Source organism: Amphibalanus amphitrite, unplaced genomic scaffold (genome assembly GCF_019059575.1).
Source record: "Amphibalanus amphitrite isolate SeventyFive unplaced genomic scaffold, NRLGWU_Aamphi_draft 000462F_arrow, whole genome shotgun sequence".
Taxonomy (NCBI): Eukaryota; Metazoa; Arthropoda; class Thecostraca; order Balanomorpha; family Balanidae; genus Amphibalanus; species Amphibalanus amphitrite.
In genome coordinates this window covers 338,331-366,098 of record NW_024881956.1, presented here as the reverse complement: position 1 = coordinate 366,098, position 27,768 = coordinate 338,331, and the positions used below count along the sequence as shown (strand labels likewise).

The 27,768-nt window shown below is 53.9% G+C and overlaps 2 protein-coding genes across 5 annotated transcripts in view; one reads left to right on the top strand and one right to left on the bottom strand.

The window, feature by feature from the left end:
• Positions 1-63: 63 nt before the first annotated feature.
• Positions 64-19,914, bottom strand: LOC122391942 (nuclear protein localization protein 4 homolog). Of its 4 annotated transcripts, none has more exons than XM_043386299.1 (16): positions 19,880-19,914; positions 18,197-18,300; positions 16,645-16,725; positions 15,980-16,072; positions 15,541-15,700; positions 14,575-14,698; positions 13,814-13,951; positions 12,994-13,117; positions 12,490-12,669; positions 11,533-11,670; positions 10,274-10,421; positions 9,518-9,678; positions 9,096-9,250; positions 5,873-6,011; positions 2,757-2,900; positions 64-993 (listed from the first exon to the last, which is right to left on the bottom strand). In XM_043386299.1, exons 2-16 carry the CDS (start codon positions 18,197-18,199, stop codon positions 889-891), a joined length of 1,893 nt encoding a protein of 630 aa, XP_043242234.1. In that variant the 5' UTR covers positions 18,200-18,300; positions 19,880-19,914; the 3' UTR covers positions 64-888. The 4 variants fall into 4 exon arrangements, with proteins under 4 accessions (XP_043242234.1, XP_043242232.1, XP_043242233.1 ...); XM_043386297.1 differs by having other exon boundaries at positions 19,845-19,897; XM_043386298.1 differs by lacking the exon at positions 19,880-19,914 and adding an exon at positions 19,832-19,865.
• Positions 19,915-20,413: 499 nt separating this feature from the next.
• LOC122391928 (serine/threonine-protein kinase LMTK1-like) overlaps positions 20,414-27,768 on the top strand; it is a 62,492-nt gene continuing 55,137 nt past the window's right edge. The window contains exons 1-3 of the mRNA XM_043386269.1: positions 20,414-20,996; positions 21,166-21,287; positions 24,225-24,465. Of these exons, the coding sequence (XP_043242204.1) occupies positions 20,927-20,996; positions 21,166-21,287; positions 24,225-24,465 (433 nt within the window). The 5' untranslated portion in view covers positions 20,414-20,926. The remainder of the gene's footprint in view (positions 20,997-21,165; positions 21,288-24,224; positions 24,466-27,768) is intronic.

The following is a 27,768-nucleotide window of genomic DNA, read 5'->3' as shown; positions in this document are numbered from 1 at the left end:
GATAGGTCATGTTCACTGTCTACGTTACATGCGTTCATTCGTGGTCTCTGGTCAAACGGCAGCTCATATCTCGATATAATTTATTGAGAAATGACAAACACGTGCTGTGGGGCCCGTCTGACCGGCCCTATCGATCCCAGTCTGGCGGGCGATGAGCCGGCGGCACTGGCACAGGGCGCTCAGAGACCCGGCGCGGCGCGCTGACCCGCGACCCGGCGCGGACAGCTGACCCGAGACCCGGCGCGGTCCGCTGACCCGTGGCCCGGTCCGGACCGCTGACCCGCGACCCGGCGCGGCGCGCTGACCCGAGACCCGGCGCGGCGCGCTGACCCGCTGACCGCGACCCGGCGCGGCGCGCTGACCCGCTGACCCGGCGCGGCGCGCTGACCCGAGACCCGGCGCGGCCCTCTGACCCGCGACCCGGCGCGGACAGCTGACCTGAGACCCGGCGCGGCGCGCTGACCCGCTGACCCGGTCCGGACCGGACCGGTACCGGTACCGCCCGGCGCCGGGTCGTACCGCCGTCCGGCCGCTGTGCGCCTGTGGCCGCTCTCCACACTCGGGTCTCTAGTCGGCCGGCGTGACCCGCTGGCTCGCCCCACTGTGGTTCAATCACAATTCGATCTATCTCGGGTTATCACCGAGCAGCGGCCTTCCTACATACACTGTGTACTATGCACGCGCGTATGTTGGTATTGTGTACGCGCGGGGTACACAGACTCCCATGACTGTGGCCTACCGTATCCCTGCCGGCCGCGGGTCTGGCTCCGTCCGCCCTGTACACGCAGTGCGCGGTCTTTGGACACGCTCCGCCGTCCCTGGCAGCCCTCCCTCGCTCTACCACAGCCTGGCCTACTGACTGTAGGTGAAGCGCCGCCGGCCGGCCGGCTACATTTTGGGCAGCTGGCAGATCTCGCAGGTGCCGCTCTCGGCCCGGTTCAGGAACGTGCAGTGCTGGCACGCCCAGGCGTCCGCCGCCGCCACCGGAGACATCTGCAGGCACACCCGCGCAAACACTGGTCAGGGGCGGGCGGGAGGTAGCGGGGGACACTGACACTGAGGATTGGGCTGGCCAGGGACGGCACATGAGGGTTGTGAGTTATGACGTGACACTGAAGAGCTGCTGTGGATGCGCGACAAAACTAATTAAAGGTAGTGTGCCAGCTTTCTTGGACCACACCTATCCGTGCTTCTATCCTCAGGATACTGAAATCCTTCTCCTCCACACCGCAACCCCCTTCCGGGCTGGACAGGCAACTTTATCTCATGCGGGCTGCTCCCTTGGAGCGGCACCGCTGCTCCCGAGGGAGCGCACCCCGTAGCCGGGTGCAGTGAGTGCCTTGGGGCTGGGTGGCCTGTCTTCGGACGGGTTCAGCCCCGGCGACTCACTAGGGTGCCTGCCCAGACCAATGTCCCCCCCTAATTCCTATCATCCTTCCGGCTCTGCAATGGTCTTGTCGACCGAAAGGGCCTAACCCAACAAAACAAACAAACTTTCTTGGACCGTATGGAGTTAATGGCCCAGATAAGGAGAACCGGATTTTTAGAACTTATCCATACCTTCAAAACTCATGGAAACGTCTTAAATTCTTCAAATTTTGAGTACCCCAGTGCGAAATTCGCCCCGACGGGTTGTCGGTCGTACCCCAACCACATTTCACACCACTATGAACAATAAATGCACACACTGAAATCGCTATTACCGATATGTTCATCCAATCAAGTTTCGATAAACCCGTTCATCATCATCTCCTGCGGTTTCGAACACGCCTGTTAGGTGGCTTCTGATGCTCGTCGAGGTCGGAATTTCCAAATACGCGTGGTGCGTCGGGCCGCGCGCTCTGACTTCGGCCAAGAAAAATGCGTCAGCTGATCATTGTCATTTCTGCCACTTGCGTGTGGTGAAATGGGGTCATAACTTATAAGACGGCTTTTTCATATCAATTATTTTACATAAAATCATATTTCAAACCATAAATAATGTTCGACAGCCAAATAAAAGAAACAATACCAATACGGGCTTACAGTTTAAGGCTCGACATTGTGTTGTCTACGATTAGACAGCTGATAACTCATTCCCGTACGTCGTATGGTCGTAACACTATAATGACCTTTGCTTATTGTCACAAGTGCGCCGCATTCGCGATTGTTGCCCGACGCCTGTTTGCAGGTGAGCCCACTACAGTTGTTATACATATCTAAAAACCGAAAAACTTTTAGGCGAAAAAGGCACTATTCCAGGCCCATTTTTGATTTTTTTGCGATATTAGGTAAAAACAGAAGCTTCTTATCCTAGGAAAAATAAAATGGGAAATCTTTCAAAGGTGGCACACTACCTTTAAGGCGATTCTTTTAGATAACTATCAGCACACTTATTTCAATAGGGGACGATAATTGAGGCGACTCAATATATTACGCGTTGGGAATTGGATAAATATAGCAAGAGATCATACAAAGCGCTAAATTTAATCGACAAGGATCAAATGGCTAATGCTATTGATATTATCCCGACGTCGGAAGAACGGCATTATAAAAACAAAACAGAAAAGCCAGTCGGGCCTGAGCCGTAGATCCGTCCTCCTCTGACTGATCTGCGAGACGTCCTCGTCCCTGAACCCGGTCCCCCTGTGACTGACCTGTACCCAGCCAGTGAGCCCCCGTCCCCTAGTGACTCCCTCATCCTCTTATGTTTCCTCTGTTCCGTCCCTGTAACTGACCTGCGCCGTGGTCCCTGTACCCGGCCTGTTATAACTGACCTGGGCGCCCGGTCCGCCGGCGCCGGCCGCGCCGGCCGCGTCCATGAGTTGCAGCACCGTCTGCCACTCGGTGCTGTGGTAGAACTCGTGCGCCAGCAGCTGGTCCTGCTGCCGCACCGCCGACAGCAGCGGCGGCAGCACGTCCTACGGCAGGGAGGGACGGGACGGGACAGGTCAGGTCAGCACCGCCGACAGCAGCGGCGGCAGGACAGGGCAACACCTACTACGAGGGGGTATCGAAAAGTTCTGATCATCACCATGAATTATATGCGATAGAAATTTGATTTTTTTTTTACATGATGTTCAGTACTCCTTCTCAAGTCACCACACACGACCGCAAACTTATTGCATCGTTTCTTGAGCTGCCTCAGGCGGTCATTGTAGGACCTTCGCACCGTCCCGTAAATCGCTGCTCCACCTCATCAATGACGTCATTTCTGTCCTTAAATCACCGGCCATACTGTGGATTCTTCACCTGCCGTAACAATCAAGAGTCAGTTAATACCCGGTCAGGTGAATTTGTTAGATGCGGTGGGATTTAATGTCCATATCATGTTGTTGCTTCAATCGCAGCTCACGACGAATGGGCGGGGGCGCTGTCGATGCGGATAAAACATCTTTCTTGGGCTTTTTTTGCGGCGATTCTGCTCGAGGCCATCTCGCAACTTTTTCAAAAGTGTGCAGTAGAGCTTGCTAATCATTATCCGACCATCATCAAGACAGTCGGTAATGACTATCCTACGCCGGATCCAGAACACTGATAGCATTGACCTTCCATATCGGCTTCTGCATCTTCGCTTTTTAAGAAGGACAGATGTGCTGTGCTTCAACTTCTTGATCATCTTTTTGTCTCTGGATCATACACATAGACCCAGCATTCGTCACAAGTCATCAAACGATCGAAGATGTCTTCAATTTCCTAAAAAAAGGCCTAGTTTTCGTTTCGAAAGGCCAAGACGCATTTTTCTCTTGAACAAAATAGACACACGAGCTTCTAAGCGGGCTGACTCCTTTATCGTCTGTAGTTCTTCTCTGATAATATTTTCAGGCACTACCAGCATCAAGACCTTTCTGTTGCACAATCATCTGCAAGGTCAGACGACGATCTGTAAGGATGAGGTCCTCCACTTCCTTCACAGTCACCACCTTGTCAGTCATTGGTAGTCACTCACTTCTTGGCTCCCCTGCAAGGGCCATGCAACCAAGTTGAAAATTATTTCATTTTCGGTAAGTGCATGAGATGGGCTTTCCTCGCCGTAAACTAATTTCACGTTCTTAATGTATTTTCTCAGTGTGATACCGTTTCAAATGCATTAGTTGGATGACGGTTCGGTCCTCAATGGGCCCAATACTCATCTTTTTTTACTTCTTAGTCTCTCCTACACAAGATAAAACCACTTTTCAGGATTTTCTTTGCGGGAACATTGTTCCTGAGAACCAAATAAAATACCAACCAAAAATCATCAAAATCGGTCTATATCTTCTATGTGATGATCAGAACTTTTCGATACCCCCTCGTATAGCTCAGCAGGTTAGGTCAGATCAGGGAACAAATTCAGAAAAGCAAAACAATGACCGATTTCAAGCCGTATTAACCCGCGCCCTGCTGGGGGGGGGGGTGTTTGAACACCCCCCCTTGTGGTTTTTCGCGAATATCTCAAAAACGGCGGCGCGGAGCGCCGCCGTTTTTGGTACACCTTATCATACATCAATTCTACACATGTTGTGAAAATTTCAGACCAAGGTCATCCAAGGTCAGGTCACCAGGTCACTCGAAGTGACCTCACCTCATAAAAAGTTTCAATGTCTGTCATAGCTACACCGAGTGACCGATCGCTTTGAAACTTTCAGCGATTGCTAAGAGCAATAGCATGTACAAAATGTATATCTCAGAATTTTGATATCGATGACCTAAGGTCAGGTCAACTTTGCGACCTCACCATTATAAGTCAATGGGAGAAAATTGAAATGCGCCTTTTTTTGGACGAAAGACATTATAAACACTCCCAAACACTGAATTACAAGTGGTTTAGACACACTGAACATGAAAATGGTGTCTGTGACCCCTGTTTATGCCCTGAGGTCATCTTAGGTCACGAATGGTATCTAACAGTTTTTCGCAAATAACTTTTGATAGAGGCGTGCTAGAGCGATGAAAACGCCTTAGATGTGTTCAGCTCGACGATACGGATCGACTGATATGCAACATGACCCTTTCCGGTCAGGTCATGACCTTGACCTGAGGTCAAATTTTCAAGTTGACCTTTCAAGGTCAAGTTATAGTTCATTCGATGCGTCTTGACGAGAGGAACACGATGCCCGTAAAAGTAAGCTCGTACAATGCTTGGGTAAAAAGTTATTGCAGAAAAACTGTTACCGAAAAAATCGGCTATTTTTGCAGTTTTTGCCCCCTGCAGGCAAAACCGTTGACGTTAGGTCAAATCTGAGAGAATTACTCAGAAAGGGCGTTAATAGGGCTATCGAATGCGCTTTTCCGCGGTGCTGTAGCTCTATTGGTTCCCGAGTTATGCGTTGGCTTCTTGGAAATTTTCGACATTCGACCTGGAAATCGGCGAAATTTTGCATTCAATGACCTCTGGTGACCTGACCTTTGACCTGACCAAAAAATTGACCGAAGTGATTTCCTCATTATTTTTGACGCTCTTTCGAACGCCGCCTTCCGCGTATCGCTACGTGGCCCAGGAGCCGAGTTAGAAGGGGGGGGGGTGTTCAAACACCCCCCCCCCCAGCAGGGCGTGGAAATCCAGGACCCCCAGTCGGGCGCGGGTTAAACAAAATATAAACAGCGGCCAGTCCAATCCGATGCAGCTGATCATTCAACAGTAGGACTCCCTACGAACCCCTCCCCCTCCGAGGTCTGTAGGTTGCACGTGGCATGAGTGCGCCTCTGGCCGAGTCGGGCCGTTGGTGTGTGTGTGTGGGGGGGGGGGGGGGCAGGTCGGTCCAGGACCGGTCACAAAGACAATACGTCCGTCCAAAACTACCGACCGAGCATGTGGCCGCGGGAATACCCAAACACCACCCACCCAGACCCGTCTGCCAGCCCGCCACAGCCCCCCCCCCCCGCCCCTCCTCAGACCGCTCGACTTACGTACCTTGATGTGTACGGTGTCCATGGTGGCCAGGTAGTAGAGCACGTGGAAGTCGCTGACGGCCGCCAGAAACTCGTCCTCGGTCACCCGGTGCAGGTAGGCAGACAGCGCCGAAAAGTCCTGCACCTGACCATCCAGCAGCCTGCCGGAGGCGGTGGGCAGGGAGTTGTAATGGGTGACTAGCTGATATCGATCTGCTAAGTTACGATAGTAACTATGTACATCGATCTCGCATCATGGCCACACATGAAAATGACCCACATGAACATTGAACAGGCATACAATGTGTCTGAAAACGATATGTGATGCCTTCAGTAAAGATGCTGAGTAAGACCCTTATCCTTCAAAGACACACAGCGGAACGTTTTAACCCGCGCACCGACGGGGGTCTGCGCCAACTTAGAACCGACGGGGGGGCGGATGACCGCCCCCCCCCCTGAGATCTCGAGAACGAAGCAAGATAGCGACAAGCGGTAAACGGCATGGGATACGCACGGACAAGGTCTACAATTTTTACAAAGGTCATTTTCAGGTCAGGTCAAAGATGACGTCACAGGGGTTAAAAAAGTCAAAATGGCGGCGCTAGATATAGTTTTTCTCGAATAATTTTCGAACTAGTCAAGATAGGAACAAACGAAGGGCATCATCGTGATCCTCTGGTAAATACGCATCGAATGATATATAATATACATGTTGACCTCGAAAGGTCAAGGTCAACGGTTGACTTCAGGTCACGTGACCTCGAGGTCATCATGTATATTATTCGATGCGCCTTGACGAGCTGAACACAATGAGACCATCCGCGCGGCTGTATCTTGTTCCTGTACGGAGTTATTGAAAAAAAAACCTTTGGTGACCTTTGGTGACCTTTGATGACGTCACATGACCTTACAGCTGCCCAACAGCAAAACAGACCTCAAGGTAGTGACTAGTGAAGGTTGATCGTATATGAAGTCATGTATGGTTTATAGGGCCATTCCGACCCGTTTTAGTGGTAAAAACAGGGAGTTGATTTTTCCCCCATTGACTTATAATGGGGAGGTCGAGAAATTGACCTGACCTTAGGTCATCGATATCAAAATTCCGAGATAATCAAAGTGTAGCTACTAATCACCTTATAACATCCTGCGACTTTCAAAGGCCTCCGACATCTACTGTAGCTCTGGCACGGTGACAAAGTTGCAAAAAAGTGACTTGAGGTTGGGTCACTCAAAGTGACCTGGTGACCTGACCTTAAAAGTTAGGAGGTTCAAACTTGCACACTATGTGTAAAATTGTTGACAGAATAGTCGTGCCAAATATCGGGAATCCACGAAAAACCTCAGGGGGGGGGGCGGATATCCGCCCCCCCCCCCGTCGGTGCGCGGGTTAAAACCGCATACAGTATATCATACACTGTGCGGTGCTGTGTAGGGGAGAGTGGGGTAATTTGGCCGGTGGTGTAAATTGGCCGCCCCCACCTGTACGATGTCTAATAAAAGTGAGTGGAATATTTCTAGTCTCTATTCATTTGCCATGGGTAGAAATAACTGGAGGACAAATGTCATGCCCCTCGTAGTTCTATTCAAAATTAATAAAACGTTAATTTCATTAGAAAATGGTAACTTTTACTTCTGTTTACAAAGTTGTATAACATGTAGTATTTGGGCTAAAAACGAATTCAGACATTATAGCGCCATTCTTTAGAGTGTTCAGCGGTTCCAAGAGCAATTTCATCTAATTCCGTATAGCCGTGATGACTTTATACACAAAAATTTTCAGAATGGCAATATGGGGTAATTTGGCCGGGACTAGCGGGGCAACTTGGCCGGTGCGCTCATGGTCACTATGCTGGGACGGCCGAGTTTTCATGGTCAATTGTACCATAAATGACTTGATTCATGACCAACTTTGACTACTTTGATGCCTTACTTCCGACTGGTCAACTGTAAGAGCATGTGACGTCATCAAAGGTTACCAAACGTTTTTTGCTAATAAATCCTTACATAAAAATGGTACAGCCGCACAAATGGTCTCATTCTGTTCAGCTAGCCAAGGCGCATCGAATGATATGCATGATGACCTTGAAATCACGTGACCTTGAGGTCAAGCGACCTGAGGTAACGTGACCTGAGGTCAACCTTTGACCTTGACTTCTCGAGGTCAACACATATATGTTTCGATGCGGAATGACGAGAGAATTACGATGGTACTCGAAGTTTTGGCCTAGCTTGATTACTTCAAAAGTTATTCGTAAAAAAACTGTCTACGCATCTAGAGCCGCTAATTTGGCTATTTTGACCCCTGTGACCCCATGAGTCAACCTCCAAAATGTGGTAAATGCGTCATAGGACACACGTCATTGCTGAATCTGAAGCTGACTCGCAATATAACAGAAAATCCCGACCGCAAACTAACACCGGCCAAATTGCCCCACACCCCCGGCCAAATAACCCTGCTAGTGGGGCAATTTGGCCGCCTTGCAGGCCTTTGTAATACGTCACAATTTCAATATAAGTAATTACTCTATCATTTCAAGTTCACTGTCCAGTAAAGTAAAATGAATGCGACACCTGCCAGCGTTGAGGAAATGCAGAAATGTGTCGTCAATTTTAAGTTACATCGTTTTCTAAAAAAAGCGGCCAAATTACCCCACTCTCCCCTACCTTTCTTGAAAACATGATGGTTCCATTGTATGGTCAATGGTCATCCCTAGAAGGGAAGGTTTTTACTCTCTCACCCTGCGTGCCCGTGGGAAAGTAATCTTGGGTGGGAACTGCCGGATCCTGTTCGTTAGAGGACCCTCCCTTGGGAAGGTGCCTCCTGCCCACGGGAATTATAGTCCGTCCCACAGTGTCCCAAAATTATATTTTAGCTTGGGTGTCAGAGGGGAAAATTATTCCGTAGATAGGGTGAAGAGAGTGGAAAATTGCCGGTAAGGAAAAGCTAACAACAGATGCGAGGGATAAGAGTGGAGTAAAAACAGATTGATAGCTTACATTTTCACAAAAAAAAATTGATAGGGTAGAGCGTGTAATGTAGGAAGCATCGATATGCTGTTTAAGACCATGTACGCATATGCCCTATGCTTTTGACGTTCGGAGTGGAAAATTGATCTTGAAAGGTTGAATTGAGAGTGGAAAATGGTTTTCATTTGGATGTCGTTTCACACCCAAATCGATTAATTTTGGAATTGGGACACTGCGTCCCTCCCATCTGTTCTCCACGGGGAAGGCGCCTCCCTCACCTGTTCTCGACGGGGAATGGTGCGCGCGGCGGCGCCGGCACCGGGAACGTGTAGAGCGGCTCGCGCGGAGTGGAGGCCGGCACGTCTACCAGCAGGTAGGCGATGGGCAGCGGCCGCGCCAGCTTCGTCACCTCGTTACCGTACTTGTCCTTCTCCTGCGCGGCGGGAGGGGGGCAGGGGGTGAGAGCAGAGCACCTACTGAGCAGTGAGACTCCGACCAGCTGAATCTGGCCAGGTAAACCGAGCAACATCCACTGTGGTAATGACTCAACAACATTCGTCACAAAACTATACACACCAATCAGCGATATACACCGTCATACCCTTACACCTCTCACACCGCTGTTCGCTGATGTTATCAGCCTCGTCTATGTCCTCCCCTCCCTCCCGCTGCCCCTCCCTCACCCCGTCTGTCCACGCACCTTGTAGAAGACGTCCGGCACATACTGTTTGTTGCTCGACTCGCGGATCCAGGCCAGCTCGGGCGCGTCCTTGGTGGGCACGTAGCAGCCGTCTCTGACCAGCGCCACCGCCTGGTCGCTCACCTGGTACCCCTCCATGTGCACCTGGTTCTCCCGGTCCCCTGTACACACAGACAGACGGTTCGTCACCCCTCCATGTGCACCTGGTTCTCCCGGTCCCCTGCGAGTATACGCGGACCGCGTTACACATATTGAAACAGACGCAGCGGCGTCCCGAACTGAACTGAGTATTCCAGGCGGACACAGCCTGGGCTCCACCGCCCGAGGGGAGGTCAGGTCACGCTGGCTCACAGTGGCGGGCGCAGCGCACACAGGGCGGGGCCAGGTCAGGGTCCAGTCTAACTATTACACAGAGCTCGGGCTGTCCCCGTGAGACAGTCCGCGGCCAGGTCAACTACAGCCCGGTCAGAGCGTGAGCAAAAGCAAAGGTTTGGCTACTTTATCATTAAGAAATTAACGGCCGAATAATTATTTGTAGCTGAAATCAGACATCGACATTTTCAGCATACTAGTCTAACTATTAATTCGTTCTTATTGGACCGAGAGGCAAAACCATTTTGCTTCAAATAGTTACTACCAGGTTCTCATACAGAGAAATTCGCGAGAGAGCATACATTACAGTTACACAGAGAAAAAGGAAGTCCCAAACAGGGCGTATCGGCGGCGACCCAGGGAGTCGGCGGCGCTCCGACTGACCGGATACCACGACGGTGGCGAACTTGGATCCGTAGTATCCGGAGGGCGCCAGCCGGCAGGGGTTGGGGTGTCGCGCCTGCAGCTGGCCCGCCAGCATACACTCCGGCGCCGACAGGAACCACGTCTCCATGCCGCGCAGGTGCTTCACCTGACGGAGGAGCGGGGCGAGGCGCGTTAGCGCGGCGCGGGGAGACGTGCGCTGGAGCGGGGTAATGCTTGCTCTTGTTGGGTTACACGGTCTCGGACTAGCGAGACAATATCAGGGCCACCGAATATGAGGAATTGGGGGGGGGGGGCAGACATCGGTCTGGGCGGCCACCCTGGTGACTCGTCGCAGCAGCTGAGCCCGTCACATGGACAGGCCTCCCAGCCCGCTGACCGTCAACCGTCACCCCACCACGGCGCAGGAGCCTGCCTCTGAGAAGCTACTCACGTCGGATGAGGGTGACCAGCCCGGATCACGGCTTTGGGTGCTGAGGGGAAGGATAGGTGCACACTGAGGATTGAGGATAGGTCAGAGGAATCGGAGGGAGGAAGACAGGCTTTGGTTGTGAGCGATACAACGGTGTGCTAAGTGATATTTTTTCTTCTTTTACGCACTAATTCTGCGCTTGATAGAAAAAGCAAGAGCCCGTTGCATGAAAGTCAAAATGACAAGCCATGACAAGCGTATTTGAGTAGTGTACAGCAGTGTAGTACATTATTGTAAATAAACGCTTCTTAAACTTTAACAAAGTAACTGTAAAGTGATGGCGATAGTCAGTTACCAGTGAACAGTGATCTATGTCGTTGCCTCCTAGCCATCCCCGTCCCCACCGACTGTCCTCTGTTCTCCCTGTCCCTGCTGACCGTTCCCCAACTGTCCCACTGACCGTCACCACAAACAGTCTCTCCACTGTCCCAAAAAACTGTTCTCACTGGCCGTGCCCCCCCCCCCCCCCCCAGCCTCACTGAGTCCCCCATCCGTCTCCACTGACACTGACCGTCCGTCACCGTCCGGCTGTCCCCACTGACCGTGCGGCTGTCCCCACTGACCGTGCGGCTGTCCCCATTGACCGTGCGGCTGTCTCCACTGACCGTCCGTGACCGTCCGCTGTCCCCACTGACCGTGCCCCTGGCCCCACCGTCCCCACTGACCGTGCCCCTGGCCCCACCGTCCCCACTGACCGTGCCCCGTCCTCACTGACTGTCCAGTGTCCATGACCGTGCGGCTGTCCCCACTGACCGTCCGTGACCGTTCCCCAGCTGTCCCCACTGACCGTGCCCCTGGCCACGTCGTCTGCGATCAGGTCGGTGAAGATCCAGCCGACGCGGCTGAGTCCGAGCGCGGCGGCCAGCTCGTCGACCAGTGCCGAGCGCGGGTCGTCCAGCAGCCGGATGTGGTCCTTGGAGCTCTCCTGGCAGAGGCACGGGGCGGGTTAGAGGTCAGAGGTTACCGCGGTCAGACCCCGGTACTGACAGACCCCAATACTGGCAGAGGCACAGGGCCGGTCACAGGTCAGGGAGGTCACACCCAGACAGACCCCGGTACTGGCAGAGGCACAGGGCCGGTCACAGGTCAGAGAGGTCACAGCCGGGCACACTCCGAGAGTGGAGCTATATGGGCCCGGGCAGGTCACAGCGGTCAGCAGCAGCGGGACAGACTCGTGCAGTGGCGCTAAGCAGGACCCGGGTAGGTCACAGAGGTCAGACGCACCAAGGACCCCGTGAGTGGAGTTAAAGCTGGATCATGGCCCATGGGCAAGTCAGTTGTTAGAAATATTGCTGTTATGCATCGTAAGTGCGCCTAAATAGTCGTCTTGGAACGCGTTACATCAGAGTTGTAAAGAGAATCAGACAAGTAACAACATAATCGTCGCCAAGTGAATTGATTTAAGAAGCGGTTTTTCAAGTTCAGATACAGATTGACCCTGGCGCCCACCAGATCGCGATGAGGCTAGGTAACCGTCCCTGTCAGCCGTTTTTGTTAGCAGCACGCTGACATTTTAGAGCTGTATAACTGTTAGCGCGTCCATGGGATATAAATGCAGTGTCTGTGTACCTGTACCGGCTCAGGGCGTACCGCTGTACTGGTTCGCTCCCCCCTGTACCTGCGGCGGCTAGTAGATGGCGCCCCCTCTGTACCGGTACCAGCTGCTCGCCCCCCGTTCCGTACCTGCGGCGGCTAGTGGATGGCGCCCCTCTGTACCGGTACCAGCTCGCCCCCCGTTCCGTACCTGCGGCGGCTCGTAGATGGCGGCCACGGTGGCCTTGACGCCCAGCGGCACGTCCTTGTGTACCTCGTGTCGCCCCAGCAGGAAGCCCAGCCGCTGGTGGCCCGTGCCGCGCCAGTAGTTCAGGAACCGCTCCACCAGCGCCGGGTTCTCAAACATCACGTTATCCACGTGACGGTACGGCTGCCAATGGGGACGGGGGGATGTACACCGTGACGGTACGGCTAGAGTAATGAGAGATTACATATTCACATAACAGTCACATTACACCAGACAAGTATCAGTATACATTTAATTCAATGTCTGATAAAAGTTTCAAGGCATGCATATTGTCAGGCGTCCCACAGTAAGCCCCATCCCCATCCATTTCCCTTGCAGCTCCCGTTCCTCCTTTTTATGCCCCACCTCACCCCTCCCTTAGACCCGCCCCACCCTCCGAGTGCCCCGTTCACCCCTGTGTAAGCCCCGCCCACCCCTGTGTATTGTGTAAGCCCCGCCGGCGCCCACCTGTCGGTTGAGTGTGACGGCGCTGGGCTGACACTTGGAGCAGATGCCCTTCGGCCAGGGCGGGTGGTCCGTGCAGCCGGGCTTTATCTTACAGCTGAGGTCCTCCAGCGCGGCAAACTTGCCCCTGCAGGCGGACACAGGTCACGGGTCAGAGGTCAGAGGTCACGGGTCACCAGTCAGGCGTCACAGGTCATGGGTCAGGGGTCACGGGTCACCAGTCAACAGTCAACAGTCAGGTATCACAGGTCACGGGTCAGAGGTCAAGGGTCACCAGTCAACAGTCAGGTGTCACAGGTCATGGGTCAGGGGTCAAGGGTCACCAGTCAACAGTCAGGTGACACAGGTCATGAGTCGGAGGTCAGACAGTCCACCCCCTGTACAGTACACGGGATCACATACTGTCTGGGGCGACCGTTCCGCATCAATCAGTACAACACCGCCGCACAAGCGCCACGCACCCTTCAGCGAACCGGCCTCAGCGGGGAGCGGGCGGCACTGGCTGCCACGGCTAGTGTCAGTCTGGCGAGACTCAGACTGACACTGGCCATCAGCCATTAGTTTGCACCCTGGCAAGACAAATTAAAACAAATATTATAATCTTATAGGGATGACGTAGGTCAGCTAACAAACACGCAGGCATTCAGCCCTATATTAGGAAGAGTGTGAGCTAGACCTTAACAAAAGACCCGGCCGTCCTGTTTTTGTTTCCACTGAGTGCAGAGCCAAGTTCGGGATCCCCCCGTCCAGTCACCGCGCTCTGCCGGCGCCGCTCCGCTCTCTCCGCTCTCTCCGCTCTGCGCTCTCTCTGCTCTGTCCTCACTTGTCGACGCCGTGCGTGAGTTTGCGCAGGTAGCTCTGGAAGCTCATGTGTTTGATGTTGTTCTCCTTGAGGTAGGTGGGGTCGTACGGCTCCAGCGGGCTGCAGTGGATGCACCGGCCGTTGGCGCCGTGGCGACACCTGGCGGATGGAGAGGGACACGTCAGCGTACCGTCCCAGACGGGCCGGCGCCGGACTGGGACACGTCAGCGTACCGTCCGAGACGGGCCGGCGGGGAGCACCCCCGGGCGGAGAGGGTCACGTCAGCGCACCGTCCCAGACGGGCCGGCGCCGGGCGGAGCGGGACACGTCAGCGCACCGTCCCAGACGGGCCGGCGGGGAGCACCCCCGGACGGACCCGGACACGTCAGCGCACCGTCCCAGACGGGCCGGCGCCGGACCTCCCCGGACGGAGAGGGTCACGTCAGCGCACCGTCCCAGACGGGCCGACGGGGAACCTCCCGGACGGAGCGGGAAACAGCGCTGTCACTTCCGAGACATGACGGCGCGGAGTGCAGCCACACGTAAATACAAATACAAGAAGTCAATGACGCTGCTATTTATGGCTAAAATGAGTTATCAGAGCGAGCCCCAGACATTCATATTCAAAGCAGATTCTCGTACATTAGTGACGCCGGCAATAGTGCTACATTTGATATTCCAAACTGATCCCTCTTATTGTGTGACATCTGATATGTAACAGGACTATATGACCGCCGACCTACAGCGATGGGCCGGTGCCGCGGCCGGCCGCCCGGACTCACAGTCGGTCGTCTCGTTTCCGCGGTATTTTGCCGTCCTCCTTCCAGAGCAGCTGGTCGACCAGGTCCTCCTCGACCCCGCTCCTCGACACCAGCGCCGTCTGCGAGCGGCTCTCGCGCACCGACGCTGGAACGGCGCGGAGCCAGCGTCAGCAGACGGACCGGGGCCGGTGGCGTCAGCCCGCGGACCCACAGCCGCCGAGCGGTGGAGACACGGGCCCACAGCCGCCGAGCGGTGGAGACACGGACCCACAGCCGCCGAGCGGTGGAGACACGGACCCACAGCCACCGAGCGGTGGAGACACGGGCCCACAGCCGCCGAGCGGTGGAGACACGGACCCACAGCCACCGAGCGGTGGAGACACGGGCCCACAGCCGCCGAGCGGTGGACACACGGGTCCACAGCCGCCGCTGAGCCCCTCGGACTCAACGCCAAACACAATGAACAATAACACGGCCGAAAAACACCTACACAATACCTTCACACGACCTGCAATTATGAAACTCGCACTTCATACGGCTAAAGAACACACATTTTGCGTATCGCAGAGCCTTGCGGAAGGACCGCTCGCAGAGCCTCGCGAAGTCTCGCATTCTCTTTGAGTCTCTGCATCTGCGAGTTTTTGTATCTGCGAGGCCCGCAATCTTTCTGCGAGTCTCTGCGAGTTTCTGCAAGTCGCACGGAGTCTCTGCAAGTCTTTCTGAGTGTACCGTATCTGTTCCGGCCGCAGAGGCCGCCCTGCTCTCAGTGTCTCTCAGTGTCTCTCAAGTGTCTCTCTCAGCGTGTCTGAGTGTCTTTCTGAGTGTCTCTCAGTCTCGCTGATGTCTCTCAGTCTGAGTGTCTCTCTCAGTCTCTGAGTATCTCTCCCAGTGTCTGAGTGCCTCTCCCAGTGTCTGAGTGTCTCTGAGTGTCTCCCAGTGTCTCTCAGTGTCTCTGAGTGTCTCTCCCAGTCTCCGAGAGTGCCGTACCTGTTCCGGCCGCGGAGGAAGCCCGGCTCTCTGGCTCGCTCTGTGTCTCCATGGCCTCGGCGCCAGCGACGGCCGGCGCCGCGGACGTCGAGGGGAACAGGTCGCCGGAGAGCGGCACCATGTACAGCATGTCACCGTGCTGCAGCCTGAGCGACTCCACCTGGCGGCGGCGGACCGCGGTTCGAATCCCAGCCGGGACAGACACTATCACGGTACAACATGATACGGTACGCATGTAGATGTACGGCTATTAACCTCTACTTCTACAAAGGCTTCCAAGATAAAAGTATGAAAAAATTCATTTCAACAAAGATAGGACATCAACAAAGGCAGTATTGCTGCTTTTGACTGGATAAAAATAAACGAATGCAATGTCACCAATACAGAATGCGCACAGTTTGTAATCTAGTGAATAGGTGAACATGCCGTCTGATCATACCTTTTTCGACTTGCTGGAGAGGATCTCATCCTTCTGTCCGCGCGATCTGTAGATGGCGAACGCGTAGCTGTCCAGCTCGAATGCCTCCTTCACCTGTGACGCGGGAGTCCAGTGGCCGTCAGTACCCGCGCAGTGGCGGCGGGCTGGAGGCGGGAGGCCGCTCCCCTTAACCACAGCATCTATCCAGTATCCAGTGAGGGTCAGTTGGGGGGCGCCACTGCGGTCATACGCCACGACGGCCTCGATCACTGGGCTGCTGGCCCCACAGACCCCCCGGGGACCCCTGGCCTCCAGCTGGAGATCCCTACACACATCTGACTGTTTCGCTCGCAGCCAGTTCCCCAATGATCCGTCTGGATTGAGACCGGAGGCCGAACGGGCCGCAGGGAGCTCGCGGGTGGCACTGCCCGCCTGGGGGTGGACGGGGGGGGGGGGGGAGGGGCGCTCATTTGGCCAGAACACACACGCGAGCCAAACGGTGCTTCCCTCACCCGTGCAGCACTCCGCAACTGAGTCGTGGGGCGGCGCCCTGGCCGCCGGGCGGCACACGCAGCGCCCCAGGCGCCTGGTTACCAACACACAAGAGTTTGGGTCACACAAAAGGTTACCGGCTACATAACGCCCGGCACAGACCGTTCCCCGCCGCCCGCCGGGCGGTGTCGTACCTTTTCGAATAGCCGGCTGGTGGTGGCTCCGCTCCTCAGCTCCACGCGCTTGGTGCCCTCCGGCGACTGGATCCGCAGCAGCTGCGGGGGAGGGGGGGGGGGGTCAGTCACGTGCTACAGAAGGTGGGGGGGGTCAGTCACGTGCTACAGCAGGTGGGGGGGGTGTCAGTCACGTGCTACAGCAGCTACAACCGCTGCGTGTTCACCGCATAGTGCACAAGGCTCGCCTCCCTGGGTGGTAAGCATTCCTGTTCCGACAAGACCAGCTAGACTATAGACAGGACCTAAATAAGACCTAGACTGAAGTTGAAAAACTGCATCACATCTGCCACGCAAATTTTCCACTTAACCCCTCTCACTTATGGAGGGAGTCGAGTGGGACCCCCTCGGCTTTTTCGCAAATAATTCGCGAAAAAGCGGCCAATGGTGACAAAACTTTCAGTACCTACCCTCAAGTAAATCAATTTTACACCTACCTTGGAAAATTCATGATCCTGACTCAAATCAGTGCTTACCTTTGACCTCAGACATTTTCTCGAGACCAGGTTTGGACAGAATCGCGGACCCACGTACCTATGCCGGCGCACATTATCCGTGCGTTTTCAGACATTATGAGAATAAAAACGTGCAAACATGTGAAATGATGCTTGTCCCATGCATCATGGCAGGTGCAAAGGTCGTATGAAGGTCAGGTGAAGATCCATGATCTTTGGTGACATCGAGTAACTTTTTCGAGTTTCACAACTTCTTTGGTTATTTTTGGAGCTGATGTCGAATTTGGCTCTCTGTTCAACATTAAAAGATAAGTTTTGATGCTTATGCCACATGTGATGAAACTGTCAGTGGCGGTTTACACCTACTATGGAGAGCTGTTGGGATTTCTTATGGTTGACCTGACCTCACCCGACCTACCCCAAATGCATGAATACATCATCTTTGATCCAAACAAATACCAACTTTGAAATCAGCTCCTCATAAACCGCTGAAAAACCTCCCTTTCAGACGTTCTAGTGGGTCACAATTTTCCCGACTTTTGGATCAGTGACCTGACCTGAGCCAGTGACCTAACTAAGAGGCCAAAAGGCTGAGGGGCAAGGTCCAAAGGACCCCTTCCTTGTACGTAAGTGGCTGGCAAACCACCAACGTGGACAAGGGTTAGTTCACGTTAATTAGAAGTTTGGTACTCTCTTAGCAGACGATGCCCTTGCTGCCACATCTACGTCTCACGTGCGCCACAATTGTCTTTCCACAGATAAATATACGACAAAGCATAACCTAACCTGACCTAACCCTACCTACAACCTACAACCTACCAACCTACAACATACCTAACTAGACATGGCAGCTCGGCCAACATCTGCTAAGAGAATACCAGAAGTTCTTCCCATTGTTGCTATACTGAATGGAGAATTAAACCAATGCTGAACTCAATCTGAAGTGCGCTGCATCTTTGTGAAATGATTTCCAACGGGATGAAAATATAGCCTGTGAGCTGTTCTACCGCAGGTATACCGAAAAATGTCTTTTTATCATCGATAAAATAAAAACTCACCATGATGGTAAGGCACGGGATGCCTTCAAAATGCAATTTCCAATAACCCTTGAATTGATATGAGTAGTATTACCTCTTGAAATACCAATGCAGCATTCACTTATCTGAAAAGGACAAATCGGTCAGATGAGAACCAAAAATACCAATGATGGAAGTGATTTGCTATTGATGCCAGAGTATGACAATCAGTAATTTGGGCAGAGGGGGCCAGCAACAATGAGGTTAGGCATATGCTACCCATGAGTGATGATGAGTGAGTGAGCTAGGTGTTGGTAAGGCCTGTTTCTTTCTGTTTCAAGGTATATAAGCTGAATGACTACTCAGAGCAGATCCAGCTGAACCCCATTTCAACCTGAACAAAGGGAATTATCGTCTAATGAATGCTCAACTGTCATCAACTAACTGGACACGTACTGCAGAACTCGAGACTGAAGCAATGTACAGTGTTATCAAGGACACGCTCCTATCTCTGGCATCGACCTGCATACCCCTCGCCAAACCAAGGCCAACAATCAGGATTCTGTATATCAACCGGGAGGCCCTGCGGCTCAAGAGGCACACACGCTCTATGTGGTTCCAGTATGTACGCACAAGAGACCCGCTGGAATAGGCACGCTTCACTCGCGCCCGGAATAAGCTGCATACCCTGACCCGTAACCTCAAAGCAGGTTTTGAGAAGAGGCTGGTCGCAGATATCTGGGAAAACCCCAAGGGATTCTGGCGTTACACTGGCTCACGATTGCACACCAACATGAGAGTTGAGGACCTCAAGAACTGGGTGCAGGCTTTCCTCGTCTATGGAGTGGAAACCACGTCTACTGTATGGGTGACACACAGCTGGACCAGACCTCGGTGGAGAAGGACCTCTCAGGATCTACATCGACGATCAACTCAAGTTCCGCGACCAGGCAGCCACATCGATTTTGAAGGCTTCGCGCATCCTGTCCGTGATCCGCCGAAGCTTCACCCTTCCAGATGAGAACACTCTGCCTCTGCTGTTCCGAACGATGGTGCAGCCTCACCTTGAATACGCCAACTCCATCTGGGGACCCTTCAATCGGGAGGACCAGAGGCGCGTAGAAAAGGTCCAGAGGAGGGCCACAAAGCCGGTCGCCACCATCCAAAACCAGACTTACGAGGAGATGTTCTGGATTCTAGATATGCCGTCTCTCTACCACCACCGTCGCCGTGGTGACATGATAACTGTCTACCAGGTGCTGAGACTGGGGATCGACCTCAAGGCAAAGAGGTTATTAGTGGCGGCACTGGCAGTGGCAGGCAACACCCGCGGACACCGATGGAAGCTGTCGGCTTCGACACTTGTCGAAACTCGAAACCGAGGGCCGTCTCCCGAGCACATCAAAATATCTTCCCTGTCCGTCCGAATCATCAATGATTGGAATGCACTACCGTCATCAGTTGTCAAAGCTCCCAGCCTAAACGCATTTAAAGCCAGACTGGACAAACACTGGGCACATTTCAATTTGAAATACACAACTCATCTTAACGACTGATTCAGGGCATTGCAACTGCTAGGAGCTCGATAGAACAGGATCCTTGAGGCCAAGTGGCCTTTCAAAATTCCGCACTTTATAAGTATAAGTAAGCATAAGTAAAAGTATATAAAACACCGACACAATGTTGTTACATCAACAAAAATCAGTCCACAGTGTTTTTGTGTACAAGGAGGCATTTTGCAGTGTCACTGAACTACGTGTACTATATAGTGCCTTATTAGTAACAAGGTCAATATCAGCAGAAAAATAATCCAATTGACGATGTTGTTTTCTGCTCATTTGACTCAAAATGTGAACGTGAGCTAGTGTGTCTCAAATCTGAACACTTTTGTATGCGCCACAAGCGAACTATTTGTCTTCCTTTCTTAGAAGCATTCTCAATCTCAACACAAAGTTGAGAATTGATGACGTTTATGATAATTTTAGCAAATATTCAATATGGTTCACACTTTTACTTCAAAAAACGTAGTTGTCAAATTATTTCATGAATTTCGAAATAGCTTTACACCCTTAGTTCTTCTCTGGTAAATCATGTAAAATTCTTTAAATTGAATATACGTCATTTTACTTTATTAAAAAGCCATCATATCACACATATTTACAATTCCTATTTACATCATCCTTGAAAATCGCGGAATGCAACAGTTTCCGCTTCGCATCGCGCAAGTGGGTTGACGTTGACGTGGGGATGCCATAGAAATAAAAGCGGGGATGCGGATAAGTGCGTGTATGAATATGGGGAAAACGTTCTTTGATAGGCATTGTGCAGTGGCTTAACAAGATCCTCGACCATTTGACAAGCGGATCAACAGTTACGCTTCAGCTTCAGCTTGTGACTGCGGTGGCGTCACGGCTCAGGCTCAGAGGTTGAAGCGGCGGACGGTCACGGTACCTTACCACTGCAGTTGTGGTTGTTAGCATTTCAGACCGTAACTCGTGATTCTAATGCGGTGCACGAATAATGATTATGACCTAACGGCTCTCACAGTGTGAAGTGAGATATTCTCTTTGTTTTCATTTGTTTGATTGAGCAGTTGTGTGCTGGCTGACTGCTTTATGTTACATCATTACAGTGATATTGTGATATGAGTGCTCCAGTGGTCTGTTGGTAGTGGTGATAAATTCAGCCAATTTGGCTGCTCCAGTCAGAAGTTTGTGGATCAGAGCTGATCAAAATGTGATCCGGTTTGGCAGTGCAAACATTTGAAGCAAAATGTTTCAGTGGAAGTCGGCATGCCTTGCATGCCTATTAGGTGTTGCGGCAGGCCTTCCCTTGCACTATGGTAAGTTGAAGTTGAGCCACGATGATTTGTTTGAGGAAATAAACCTGTCTTGTGTGGATTGACTTTTGCTAATGTGATGAACCTGGCCCAGTGCTATTGGATTTAATTGTTTTACACTGTTGTATGCTCAGCTGATACCAATAAGTGACACATGATGTATGTGTTTCAGGCTCTTTGCCAGTTCAGGCAGGCACTGATGTCTGGCCGCTGCCCCTGCTGCTCGGACTGGGCCTTCTGGCAGCAGCAGTGTCAGTCATTGTTGGCTGCGTATGCTGCCATCGGTTCGGAAAGGTGGGTCAACAGTCTGACACATGGTCCAACTTTGTACCAGATCACACCCCATGCTCTTGTCACCCCACACACACACTGTATGGAGTGCCATTGGGGTGGTCTGTGTCTTTGAGGCCAAATTTATGGTGGTTGGTCTCATGTAGTGGCTGGCGTAGATTCACACACTATCCTCGAGGAGCGGGCGGCAGCAGTACGATGATTGAATGGGCTGTGACGGCTGGCGGACCCGGCTGGTCGGGGCCGCGTCCCGCCGGCTGCCCCCGGCTCCCGGACCAGCCGGTTCCGGGCAGCGGTGGACCGCCGCGCCGGAGGGGTGGTCTGTGCCCTTAGACAGCCCCCGGTGGGGCGGTCTGTGCCCGCAGACAGCCCCCCGTGGGGGCGCTCTGTACCCGCAGACAGCCGCCGGTGGGGTGGTCTGCGCCCGCAGGCAGTCCCCGGTGGGGCGCTCTGTGCCCGCAGACAGCCGACGGCGCGGCGGGGCGGTCTGTGCCCGCAGACAGCCGCCGGTGGGGCGGTCTGTGCCCTCAGACAGCCGCCGGTGTGACTCGAGCAGCGCTGGATCGAGCTATTTAAATTGGACATCATATCGAACTGGGTTTTTGCAAACTCCCGTTAACTTGACTTCCGTACCCATCACATGCTCTTAGTCAGCTGGTCAGTGGTCAGCTATGGCGAGTGACATCAGCGACCCGAATTGTATTCAGCGGTGCCTGCTCCTACCTGATACATTTCCTCATGATATATATCGTTATCCACGGACGGATTATGCACGAATTCGTGAACTTACGATTTTCTCAGCATCTGGCATGGGTTAATGGAAATTTCCTGCACGAAATGTATCGGCACTGAACTTATGACCAATATTGTCTATTTAGCTGCACCTCCGTGGATTTATGAATGGTGTCTCGCGTCCTATCTTGTCGCAAATATTACCCGTCGCACTATTCTCACTTCCTCTGGCTGCCTTCACGCTGGGCCTGCACCCTGTCCTGCTAGTGCTGACCCCCTGTCCCTGTCCCGCTGAGCAGACCCTTCCCCTGTCCTGCTGGCCCTCCCCTGCCCCTGTCCCGCTAAGCAGGCCACTGCGCCCTGTCCGGCTGACCCTCCCCGTTCGCTGATCATGGTGTCCAATTGAAGTGGTGCACTGCCGCGTCGCCGGGACCCGGGTAATGAACGGACGCCAGGGCCGGCAGAGAGCAGTAGCCACTTCCTGCCAGGACAGCCCGGCGACTGAGTCACACAGCTGGTCCCGGCGTCTGACGGTCTGAGTCTGAGTCACAAGGCTGCGGCTGTGGTCCCGGAGTCTGGGCCACACGACTTTGGCTGGCCCTGGCGTCTGACGGTCTGAGTCACACGGCTGGCCACGGCGTCTCAGTCTGAGTCACACGGCTGGCCACGGCGTCTCAGTCTGAGTCACACGGCTGGCCACGGCGTCTCAGTCTGAGTCACACGGCTGGTCACGGCGTCTCAGTCTGAGTCACACAGCTTGGGTCCCGGCGTCTGACAGTCTGAGTGACGGCCTGGTGTCGGGGTCAGGAGCGGGTCAGACACCTACCAATGGTAGGCTGCAGGGCAGCCTGTGTAACGTGCTCCTGAGCTGACACTGGTCGGGAGGTGGCTCTGACCGGCTCTGGCTCTGTCCGCGGCCGGCACTAGCTCTGTCCGCGGCCGGCACTGGCTCTGTCCGCGGCCGGCACTGGCTCTGTCCGCGGCCGTGCCGGCGTTTTTCCTCATTGAGGCTGGCCCACGGTAATGGTCGGATCCAAACGGGCCAGCCAGAATTTTCTCAGAACTGGGGAAGTCGGAACCTGCCCGCAAGCTCTTCAGCCATGGCCGGCTGGTGTGACTGTCAACATGTTTGAGGTTTAGGCTCAGCTCGAGTCGACGGCTTAGTCAGCTGAATGGAATTCCAATGGAATGCTTAAGTAGTGAAACATTGAAGGAGCTAGGTGTTGTTTGGAACATGCTTGACTGGGACGAAAATTCGCAGGAGGCGGAACAAGTAGAGGATATGTCTGTTAGAGCCTGCCGGGAGGAGGCGGATCACTGATAATCCCCTGTCGTTCCCTGACCATCTCTGGCGCCTGTCGTGGCTCGGACAGATCACTGAGAATCCCCTGTCGTCCCTAATCCATCGCTGCTCGCTCCGGTCTCGTTTGTAGTGACTAGTGAATGTCGATAAATGCGCTATCTGTCAGAGTCGCCGCCGTCATAGACGGTAAATATACACAGGATGACGGCGTCGGCGATCGTTGTGACGTCACTGGACAAAAACGGTGAATGACGTCAGAGCGGCGGGAAGACGTGACGCGTTTTTGTGACCGGCCCGCTCGTTACAAATGGTCGCGACTAGGGAAAGATTGAAGGCTCAACTACCTGCCGAGAGTGTGTGCCCACCCGCGCCATGCTGGCCGGCTGAACTGCTGCATTCGCTGTCGACGGTCGATAGGTATCCCACTGACACTACCATGCCGTCTGCGGCGCGATAGGGCGGTCCGTGCCGCCGCCGCCGCTGCTGTCTCACACGGCTACAGGCCGGCCCACACATGCTGGGCGTACTGAACGAAACCGTCACGTGACAGCCCACACATACTGCTCAGTGCTCTGTGTGCTAACGACGCTGCCCCGTGGAAGCCCACGCATACTGCTCTGTGTGCTAACGGACCCCCCCCCCCCCTCCCCCATGACGTTACCCGGGGCGCCACAGAAGCCCTCATCCCTCGGGGTTCACCTATAGTCAGTAGCCTATCTCTGGCCACTCTGCTTCCGACGCGCCCCTGCGCCGGGACAGGCCGGTGGTAACCAGTGCCTGTGGCTACCGCCGGGACAGGCCGGTGGTAACCAGTGCCTGTGGTTACCGCCGGGACAGGCCGGTGGTAACCAGTGTCTGTGTCTGTGTGTCTGATTGTGTCTGATCGGATGGTTCTGTGTCGGCAGGGCCCCCCTGCGGCCATCCAGGGCTTCAATAACGCCACGTACGACCCTACGCCGGCCGGCGAGCTCACTCTGTTCCCGCCCGTGGCGGTGGTGTCGGCGGCGCCCACACCGGGCCGGCCGCAGTTCGAGCCGCTGCCAGAGCTGACGGCAGCCGCGGCGGCGGCGGCGGCGGCGGCCCACCCCCGGCCGGCCATCTACAACCTCTCCGTCTCCAGGGGGTTCTCCGCCAAAGACTGGTTCGGTGAGTACCTACCTGCCCGCGCGGAGTACACACGGCAGAGCCCGCAGTGGTACCCGCAGCGAGTACATACCTACGGAGTACACGTACACGCGGCAGAGCGCGCAGTGGTGCCCGCAGCGAGTACCCAGTGACCCACGGAGTACACGTACAGGTCTCGCGGGTTTTAGCGGTAGGTTTTGCACCTAGAAAATTTAGTGTACTTCAGGCTATATCTTCGTCGTCTTAAGCTTTTAAGTGTTGAAGATGCGATCGACTTGTTGGGTAACAAGCCGGCCATGATCGTGTAAAATGGCTTCATCGTAGATCGATTAGTTTCTGAGATATAACCGGAAATGTAAAAGTGCAAAACCTACCGCTTAATCTCGCGAGACCTGTACACGCGGCAGAGCTGGAGCAGGTGGCTGGTGGTATGGACTGCCGAGTCATGGACTGATGGTGTGTGTCGTGGGAGAGACCTGGACAATGGACATAGACGAACAGTGCGGAGCTCAGTGTGTAAAAGATCGATGATGTTTTGCTAGCTTTTGACCACCGTTTGTCTGCTGACCGCTTGTCGCTGAAGCCGAGTTAGAGGAGGATTTGGGCGGGCAGGTCTGCTCTATAAGGCGGTCGTTGCTCCGGTAGGTATTGGTCAGAGCTCTGATATTGGTCCGGCCGTGGTCCGGTACTGCTCCGGTATTGGTCAGTGCTCTGGTATTGGTCCGGCCGTGGTCCGGCACTGCCCCGGTATTGGTCAGTGCTCTGGTATTGGTCCGGCCGTGGTCCGGTACTGCCCCGGTATTGGTCAGTGCTCTGGTATTGGTCCGGCCGTGGTCCGGTACTGCTCCGGCCGTGGTCCGGTACTGCCCCGGTATTGGTCAGTGCTCTGGTTTTGGTCCGGTTGTGGTCCGGTACTGCTCCGGCATTGGCTCCGTTGTGCTCTGGTGTTGGTCCGGCCGTGGTCCGGTACTGCTCCGGTATTGGTCAGTGCTCTGGTATTGGTCCGGCCGTGGTCCGGCACTGCTCCGGTATTGGTCAGTGCTCTGGTGTTGGTCCGGCCGTGGTCCGGTACTGCTCCGGTATTGGTCCGGCCGTGGTCCGGTACTGCTCCGGCATTGGCTCCGTTGTGCTCTGGTGTTGGTCCGGCCGTGGTCCGGTACTGCCCCGGTATTGGCTCCGTGGTGGTCTGGTGTTGGTTCGGTCGGTGCCCCGCTGTGTCTATGCCCAGTGCCGGGGACACCGCGGCTCTCCCACGCCGGGCACTTTGTCCCCGTCTGGTGCACCGTGAGCGGGTACGGTGCTCTGGGAGAAGATCCAGTGCACCGTGAGCGGGTCCAATGCTCCGTGAGCGGGTCCAATGCTCCGTGAGCGGGTCCAGTGCTCTGGGAGCGGGTCCAGTGCTGTGGGAGCGGGTCCAGTGATCTGGAAGCAGGTCTGGTGCTCTGGTTGGGGGTCCGATGCTCTGGGAGCGGGGCGCTGCCCGGCTCCCAGCGCCGGCCGGCCGGCCGGTCGGCTGAACCCGCCTCGGGCGTCCCGCCGCCAACCTTGGACACGGACTGCGCACCGTGAGAGGGTGGACGGGACACCGTGAGAGGGTGGACGGGACACCGTGAGAGGGTGGACGGGACACCGTGAGAGGGTGGACGGGACACCGTGAGAGGGTGGACGGGACACCGTGAGAGGGTGGACGGGACACCGTGAGAGGATGGACGGGACACCGTGAGAGGATGGACGGGACACCGTGAGAGGGTGGACGGGACACCGTGAGAGGATGGACGGGACACCGTGAGAGGATGGACGGGACACCGTGAGAGGGTGGACGGGACACCGTGAGAGGGTGAACGGGACACCGTGAGAGGATGGACGAGGCACTGTGAGAGGGTGGACGGGGCACCGTGAGAGGATGGACGGGACACCGTGAGAGGGTGGACGGGACACCGTGAGAGGATGGACGGGGCACTGTGAGAGGGTGGACGGGGCACGGATACAGCCACTCGTCAGTGTTTGGACACTTTGTACCTCGCTGCGCTGTAGGAGTTGGAAGGAACCACTGGTGTGTTTAGACACAGGGGATGTTTGGCGGGACCTCACGCCAGGTGCGCCGTGCATACAACTGTAGATGCGTTTTTTTTTTTTCTCCTCTCACCTCTTTATTATTAAATTTAACGAAACACAAGGACGTACAAATCACTTATGCAACACACACAAGCTACACGAATCACAATCAAAGAAGGACATAAACATGACATTGGCCCACATTCACGACACCAACCACACAGGCTTTGGGCGGCAGGTCACGACCGATGGCCGGCGGATAACGGACGCGCGCGTCGCGCGTCGACGCTTCGTGCGTCGAGGCTGATTTCTCTGCGCACAGTGTAGCGCCGCACTGCGTACACATGCCATAAAGTATGCACGCGACGTCCAAGTGCCGGCACAACGACCATGTGAATTTATTTGCGGACAATATTCACTGAAACAAGCCTCCGTGGTTCCTGTATACGACTTTTTCCCACTTTTCCCAAAATTGGTCGAGCTTATCATCTTTTTTGGCAATCGCTTTTTCAATTTCGTGCTGGTTCATGACCATTTTTATCGCACCTTCTACACTTGGTTGTTGAGTAGAATTGTTTTGTAATTTACATGCTACGATATACTGCTTGCACAATAAAATTACTAAGTTAATTATATTTGGACTGGACGCACTACCGAGAAGCACCGTTTTGGCGTTTAAGAAACTGTTTGGAAGTCGAAAGGCCGCCGTTATCTTACCTAGCACCTTATCCCAGATTTCGCGAACATCAGTGCAGCGATAGAAGAAATGTTCGAGCGTATCTACCTCAAAACATTTCAGGCATAATCTGCTACCAATAATGTTTCGTGAACATAGGAATTTACGTGTTGGAATATATCTGTGTATAATGCGAAAATGCAATGATTGTAATTTAGTAGACGTTGTTACTTTGTACGGTATCTCGTACATATCTCCCCAACAATCAAAAGAAATGCCCTCTTGTTCCCATTTGCATTGAGCGGTAGGTGTTTTAATCGTTAACAACTTTCTGTATATGTGATTACACATGAGTGCCCTCAAACAAACTTTCAAAGTGGCACTCACATTAATAAGGCAACATTTTCTATCATCTGGGTCCAGCATAGCCCTGGTGTTTAGCCTAACCATTTGTTTCCATTTGGACGGTATTGCATTTTTTATGCTCTGCAGTGTGAGGAAGTCAACTCTTAATTGTGGCATTTTTTCCTTCAGTTGACTGAAGCTTAGCATACTTCCATCGGGCCCAACTAAGTCATCTACTATTTTAATGC